Source organism: Phalangium opilio, unplaced genomic scaffold, assembly GCF_054372755.1.
Source record: "Phalangium opilio isolate 3A_F unplaced genomic scaffold, DU_Popi_V2 ptg000017l_1, whole genome shotgun sequence".
In the NCBI taxonomy this organism is placed as follows: domain Eukaryota; kingdom Metazoa; phylum Arthropoda; class Arachnida; order Opiliones; family Phalangiidae; genus Phalangium; species Phalangium opilio.
In genome coordinates, this window is record NW_028324151.1 from 14,655,510 (window position 1) to 14,663,298 (window position 7,789).

Consider the following 7,789-nt stretch of genomic DNA (forward strand, 5'->3'; position numbering starts at 1 on the left):
GATGTTAAAAACGTTACCCCTTTCCAAGAGGCTCATCACATGAAAATCATCTGAGGATTCTTGACGCAGTTCTCACCAAACTAGAAGCACACGGATTAAAGCTAGATTCCCACTCGACGGAAAACACGACGGAAACCCGGCAGAAAGGGGTTGGACCGAAACATCTTTACGCCGAAGCCGACGGAATTACCGTTCGGCCGGGCGTAAGTTGTGTTCTATTTTTTCGGTCGTCTTCGGCGTTACGCCGGTGTCTCAGCCAATGAATTTATCCCACTGACTATGTCATGAATTTCAAGAGTGCACGCATACGCGAGATATATTTATTTATATTTTAGAGCTATTACAAGTGGTGGTTGACAAAGGGTTAACGGAAGCATGCCCACAACAAAAAAATTGGAGTTTAATTAATTGAAGTAAAAAGAGATTAGATGTTAATAAGGAAGGTATTATTGAAGATGCTAGAAAATATCCCTTCTTGTACAATCTAAGCAGATTGCAAGATTGGTAGAAAGATACCAATTCAGAGTGCGAAATAGATGCCGTGGAAACCACTCCCATCTGCACATGGGTACTGTCCGAATGAAGGCAAATGCACGTTCCAGCATCTGGTGGCCAGGAATTGATGCTAATGTAGAGAAGACATCCCAACAATGTACGGCATGTCAAGAGCACGCAAAATTACCACCTAGAACATACACACCGTGGCCTCCTACCTTGGAGCCGTGTCCACGTCGTTTCGCTGACCCGATCGAAAAGAAGTATCTTTTCATTTTCATCGCTAGTCATGCCAAATGGCTAGAAGTATTTGTCACTAAATCACAAACGACTCAGACAGTGTTGTCACATTTAAGAGACATAGTAGCGCGTTTTGGAATAATGCTGTAAATTATTGAATTTGTACGCGCAAACAAAATGTTAAAAACTGTAAAAAATATTCATGACTGTATAATTTGTTTTTCAATATTCATGTAACTATAATTTGTTTTTCAATATTCATGAAACCATGTAAAATGTATTCATTTCACTGTATTTTAAAAAGAGAAAAAAAAGGAGAGAAATATCTCGCAAAAAGATGAGGAAAGGGGAAAGGCCCCAGAAAATGCCTTCCCCTTCCCTCTACCTCTCCCTTGTAAAAATACCTACCAAGGGAGGTAAGAGCGACAAAAAAAAACCTCTTTTTGCTTTTTGGACAGGCAGTCTAAAGAAAACTACCTTTAGAGTAGGCCACATAAACTAGTGGTAACCACATAAATTAGTGGTAGCTCCGCAAACATAGGAGTAGAAAAAACTTTAGTAAAATTTAGCAAAAAGTTCAGCATGAAAAATAAACAGTTATTTTCTTTAAAACAAAGTTAGTTCGTTAATTAATAAATTAAAATTAACCATCGTAAACCAGTGCGATTAGCCTACAATCTGTTTCAGTCCGGATCGTAGGTTCTTTCCCAGCTCTCCTAAACTGAACCACAGAACGTCAGAAGATACAAAAAAGGTCCGCAAACTTGGACAAATAATCTTCATGGTGCCTACATACCGGGATTTCGTTAATTAACGAAATAAATCGCGAACGATGGCGAACAACAACGACCTCATAAACCAGAACGTGTCGAGTGGAATCAACGCGGCTCAAGCAACGGGTCCAGCGCCAACCATCCAAGATCTTCTAAAATTAGCAAAAGCCGCCAGGAAAAGCACTAGAGCAGCCGTAACCAGAAAAATTAATGATCTAAATAAATTGATCAAATCGACTGCCGTTCCTGACGTTGAAGAACTTGAAGATGGATTAGCGATCCTAATCCAAAAGGAGGAAGATCTGATGCAAGCGGAAAACAAAGTTGAACCCCTAATAACTGACGAAGCCGACTTGGAAAAGGACCAAGATGAAGCTATAAAATACAAGGAAGACATCATCGGTATAAAACTCAAATTAAATCGGATGATCATCAAATTAGGTGGAACCGCCCCTTCGTCAACGTCATCCTTAACCGCAGGATCAACGGGCAACGCTGGAGGAAACGTACTCTTGCCCGGAGTAAACCAAAGTCAACTTCAAAGCAACTCTTCAACCTCGCAAAAAGTGGAAGTGAAATTACCTGCATTAAAAATCGTCAAATTTAACGGAGATTACTCAAAATGGAACAGTTTTTGGGGACGATTTAAAGTAACAGTGCACGATAGTACGAGGCTTGACAAGGTAGATACATTTGTTTATTTAATGTCTTATTTGGAAGGGGAAGCTTTCGAAGCTGTAGACGGGTTAATTGATTCAGAAGAAGCTTATGATGAAGCTATAGCATTGTTAAAAGAAAAATTTGATAAATCATACATCGCCTCACATTCATACATGCAAAAATTAAGGGATATTCAGCCGGTGACAAGTTCTAAAAACCTGCCCGCCCTTAGACGTTTATTAAATACATGCGAAATTAGCTTACGTAGTTTAAAATCCCTAGGTGAAAATACCACGGAAAATACCTCCTTCTTATGCCCCACCTTGTTAAGATGCCTTCCTGATGATATCAGGACCGAGTTTTGCCTACGTAAAAAATCAATTACTACTAATTTCAGTAAGTTGGATGTAAATGAATTATTACAATTTATAAAAGAGCAGATAGAAAGTAGGGAGATGGCTCAGATTTTAGGTTCATCCTCGGGGCAAAATGGCGGGAAACTTGAATCCCATGTTAAAACAGAACATAAGCCTAAGACCAAAGTAGAAAACAAGTACTTTGCTAGCGCAGCTACCCTTACAGCGGGATCTAGGGGGAGAAACAACCAAACTGAAGGCGTCTATTGTATTTTTTGTAACAATACAAACCATAAATCAACAGAATGCCAGAATTTTACCCTAGAGCTGAAACAAAATATTTTAAGGGATAGTCATAGGTGCTACATTTGTCTTAGATTTGGCCATGACGCAAAAACTTGTAGATCAAAATTTCGAACATGTAAAAAATGCCGTAAGAAACACAATTTCGTAATTTGTGAAGAAAATGAATCACATTTAAAACCACTCCCAAGCGAAACCCTTGAGGCTAACGAAAATCAGTCAGTAGTAACAAATTTAGCTCCAATTAGAACAGTAGAAGAATTAGTCCTTCTGCAAACAGCTTTAGCTATTGTTAAAAATCCTAAACACCCCCTAGAAGAAAAAAGGGCCAGATGTTTACTCGATGGTGGAAGTCAGCAAACCTATATTAAATCGGATCTATCCAGAAAGCTTAAATTACCAATCATAGGGCATAAAATAATAGATATATTTCCTTTCATGAGTAAAACCCCAACAGAGTACAAAACAAACGTAGTTCAGGTCACCCTGGAAAACCGAGAATACCCAGAGAGAGCCATTGTAATCAAAGCTGTTGAAATTCCCTTTCTTTGCCATTCAATAACAAGCGAAGGTTGTTTGGAACTAGAAAAACTTATGTTAGATAGGGGATTGCAAATGTCAGATGACCCCAAGGCCTACAAAAAGGGGAATCCCGAGATAGAGATCTTAATAGGAGCGGATTTTTTCTGGCAACTTGTTGTGGGAAACACTATTGAAAGGTTTTCACCATTTCTGGCCGCCATGGAAACAGTTTTGGGATGGGCGTCCTTAGGACTTGCTTTAAAGGAAAATACACCACGTGTTTCACAAGCAAATAATGGTACGGTCATGCTAATAAACTCTAGCGAAAGGGGCATCGATCAAACTCTTAGAAAGTTCTTTGACCTAGAATCTATTGGAATAGATAGTAGGGAAAATTTGGACACCAGGGACGATGACACCGTAAACTTGTTTTTCAAAGACATTAGATTCAATGGGGAAAGGTATGAAGTGAAGCTTCCATGGAAAAATACCAAGGAATCACTCCCCGATAACAAAATGGTAGCGTTAAAAAGAATGTCAGGATTAGTTAAACAGTTTCAAAAGGACCCCACGTACTACCAGGAATATAAAAGGTGTATAAACGAACAGGTAGAATCAAGGGTTGCGGAAAAGGTTCCCCAAACCGAAATAGATAATAGAGTACCAGGTACCTATTATATCCCTCATAGGGGAGTGGTCAGAAACCACGTGTCAACCACGAAACTTCGCGTAGTCATGGATGCATCCTCTCACGTTAAAGGGAGCCCCTCCTTAAATGAATGCCTTTCTTCGGGACCCAACTTGAACCCGGACCTCCTGCTGTTACTTATAAGATTTCGAACACACAAAATAGCTGTGGTCGCCGATATTGAGAAGGCGTTCCTGCAGGTGGCTATAAATGAAAACGACAGAGATTCCATAAGGTTCTTTTGGGTCAAAGAAAATAAAGGGGTATTATTAGAAAATGAATTTGAAACCTATAGGATGACTAGAGTGCCTTTCGGAGTAACTTCTAGTCCCTTTCTCCTTGCATGCACTATTAAATATCATTTGGAACAAGCTAAAAACGCTGACCCAATTGTTAAACAAAAATTGAACGATGATATTTATGTAGATGATTTGACAAGTGGAGAAGATAGCGTGGATAAGGCTTACAAACTGTCTGAGGATGCAGCAAAATTAATGTTAGAGGCCAACATGCGTTTTAGGAAGTGGGTGACTAATAGTGTTGAATTAAGAAAACTTTGGGGAGAAAAAACAAGTCCAGGAGAAGTTAATCTCTTTGAATCAGAAATAGGCAAATCAGAATCAAAAATCTTGGGTTTAAAATGGGCCCCAGACTCTGACGCATTCTCGTTCAATTTAAGGGTGCTAATGGAAATTTTAAAGGACGCTAAAAAGACAAAACGTTGCGCTTTAAGCGCTGTGTCTCAAATTTTTGATCCAATCGGATTGTTGGCTCCGTTCACTATTAGAGCGAAATTTATCATCCAGAAAGTATGGGAAGAAAAACTAGAATGGGATAAAGAACTTCCTGAACCGTTGGCAACTGAATTTGAAACTTGGGTATTCGAATTGCCAGCTTTAAGCAAAATTAGTGTAAACAGATATTATTTTTGGGAAAATGAGGGTGACATAGTAAAATTAGAGCTCCACTGCTTCTGTGACGCTAGCCTTAAGGCGTACGCTGCGACCGTGTATGTCAGGTATGAGACTAGCGCGGGAAAAATAGGGACATCCCTTGTAGCTGCAAAGTAGAGATGAGTGGGCATGCCAGATATAGCGGGCTCAAGCGACCGCGGGCAGTGTTCCTAAGGGCAACGACCGTTATTTCGAGGGATGAATTTAAGTTTCGCGAGGTTTGTTGGTTACCGATGTGTGCCCGTTGTTGCTGGCGGGCATTGTCCCGTAACTACATGATATGCAATGTGCAGTTCCACAATGGCGCCTGAAGATTGCATTGAGCAGGCTTGATGACGTTTTAGTTGTTAATCTCTAGATTTTTCACTTTGCAGGCCTCTCATTGAACAAAAACTTACGTGCAGGCCTCTCATTGAACAAAAACTTATGTGCAGGCCTATCATTGAACGGAAACGTATATGCAGGCCTATCGTCGAACATAAACTTATACACAGGCGTTCGTTAGACCATACTACGTGAAAGAGACAACTAAAATCGCCAGGCTTACGCCCACGACGTTTACAACTGGCTACCGACCACGATAAAAGGACACTATTTTTTGAAACAATACCGTGATGCGTAAGCATCTGTGCAAGGATATTGGCTTTATCGTGATGGTTTAAGACTAGTAATGCATGAAAAAAGTTCCGTTTTATAATTATTTTCAAAGAAATTTTATAGAGATTAGGCATTTTTATTTACAAATATTAACTTTGTCAATGCGTCGGCACTTAATCGAGTCCATCTCGGGCTAAGAGTATAACCGGATGATGAGAAGACTCTCTCTTCGGAAGCTTCGGACGCTGGTATAGCAAGTAGCCAACTAGCAACACGTTTTAGATTAGGGAAATCATTCGTTTTCCACGTCACAGGATTGTTTACATCTTCGTTGTCTTCTTGATTGATAAAGGATTTTAGATTTAATAACCTATAATAGTAAAATTCAACTGCATAAATACCATCTCTAATAGAACGATGTCGATGAAGCATGTACGAGTCAAGTTCTAGTTGAAGGTCGTCTTCATCGTCACTCTCACAAAACGACGCAAACATTTTATCAGTATACTTCGATATTTTAACAGCAGGCTCAGCAGTAGTCTTGTCAAGATCAACTTGGGCTTTTTCTATTTTCATCAAACATTTTAACTGTTTTAAAGCTAGAGCTTTCTTGACGTCACTTGCACATTTCAGTCTTTTATACCTAATTTGATGGAGTGCAATGGGTTATTTCGGTAACAAAACCAAATTTTAATGAATGGATCTCAATGTATTATGTCTAAGTGATGATAATGGTGATTACGGTTTCCCTCTTTATATAACCCTATAATGCATGATATGTATAAGTATGCCATGGCCTCGGTAGCAGCACTTTCACAAAATATAAGCCTTATAAACCTGCCAATCGAAACTGATTTGAACAAGATGTCACGTAAGATCCAGAAAATTTATGAATTAGGTTGATACTTCAGTTGTAATGTAACTATTTAAAAATTATAGATATTTACCTAGGATCCAGAAGGCATGCGACTAAGTGAATGTCCTCAGTTACACAGTACTTTGTGAACCATATGGTCGCTTCTTCTTTTAATAAACGAATGGGTGAAGAGTCTGTCTCCGTTATTGATGAATGTTCTTTGAGAATTGAATGACACATCGCAACTAAGCAAAGAGTAGGGTATTTGTCTCCACTAAGACGTGAAGTACAATCTCGAAAAGGGTTGAGGAATGTGACCAACTCTTGAACAAGTTGGTTTTCGATGTTTACTATCTTATCTAATTTTTTTTCTAATAAAGGTTCTTGTAGCTCCTCGAACGACTTCAGATATGATTCTAGCATTATCAGTTTACCGCACCAACGTGTGGGAACGTCTTGTTTTAAGGATGTAGTGAGTCGAGAATTAAGACCAGACTTTTTTATATACGTCACTAGTTCTTTTACCCCAGAAAGGACATGGTCTATTTCAGGCCATTTCCGAAGGTTTTTTGAGTCAAAAGAATGGACTTGTAATAAGTTAATTAGGTGACAGTGGCAAGGGTAGCGCTTAGGGAAGACATTAATGACGTTAGAGCCACCGTCAGTGACGGCTGTAGAATTTTGCATAACGGTTTCTGCTTCGTCTTTAAAATAAACCATAAGGACCTTTAGACACTCTGCTCTAACAACAGCGGTAGTTTTCTTATCAGCGATTATTTCACTAAACCTTAACAAACTAGTTTTAAGGTCAAACGCTACATTGAAGTAGTGAAGAGATAGTGACATAAAGTGCCTTTGTTTGTACTTATCTGACCACATATCAATGATTATTCCAAATTTTGGGAAAGTCGGTGACGTTTTTATCTCTTCGATAAGTGCCTCTTGGACAGATTGGATAATAGATGGTAGTACTGCTGATTTTAATGTAGTACGGTGATGAAGTATTGGACGAACGTCCTGAACGCCATGGTGCGCACCAAAGTCCAGTAGACTCTGGGCCATTCGAATGAATCCTTCACCCTCTACAGAGCTGAGTGGTCGTAAATCCTTCGCCAGCCCTATGACAACTGATTCATTCAAGGCCTTTATGTCGTTGAACGTAGATTGTGCTTGACGAGGTGCAACATATGTTGCATCATTGTTTATTTCCTCCGAAATACTATGTTTGCAAGGTACATGACGTAACAAACTTTTAGTTCCTTCACGAGATGTCCATGAGAAAATATTAACGCAGTTGTTGCATTTGACAAAGTCAAGTTCAACTTCGTCTATGCGCACACGCTTAA

General features: G+C 39.3%; 1 protein-coding gene across 1 annotated transcript; it reads left to right on the forward strand.

Moving 5' to 3' along the window:
* Positions 1 to 107: 107 nt before the first annotated feature.
* LOC149704583 (uncharacterized) lies at positions 108 to 5,683 on the forward strand. Its single transcript, XM_089867015.1, has 2 exons — positions 108 to 413; positions 493 to 5,683. Exon 2 carries the CDS (start codon positions 1,568 to 1,570, stop codon positions 5,105 to 5,107), a length of 3,540 nt encoding a protein of 1,179 aa, XP_089723141.1. The 5' UTR covers positions 108 to 413; positions 493 to 1,567; the 3' UTR covers positions 5,108 to 5,683.
* Positions 5,684 to 7,789: the final 2,106 nt, after the last annotated feature.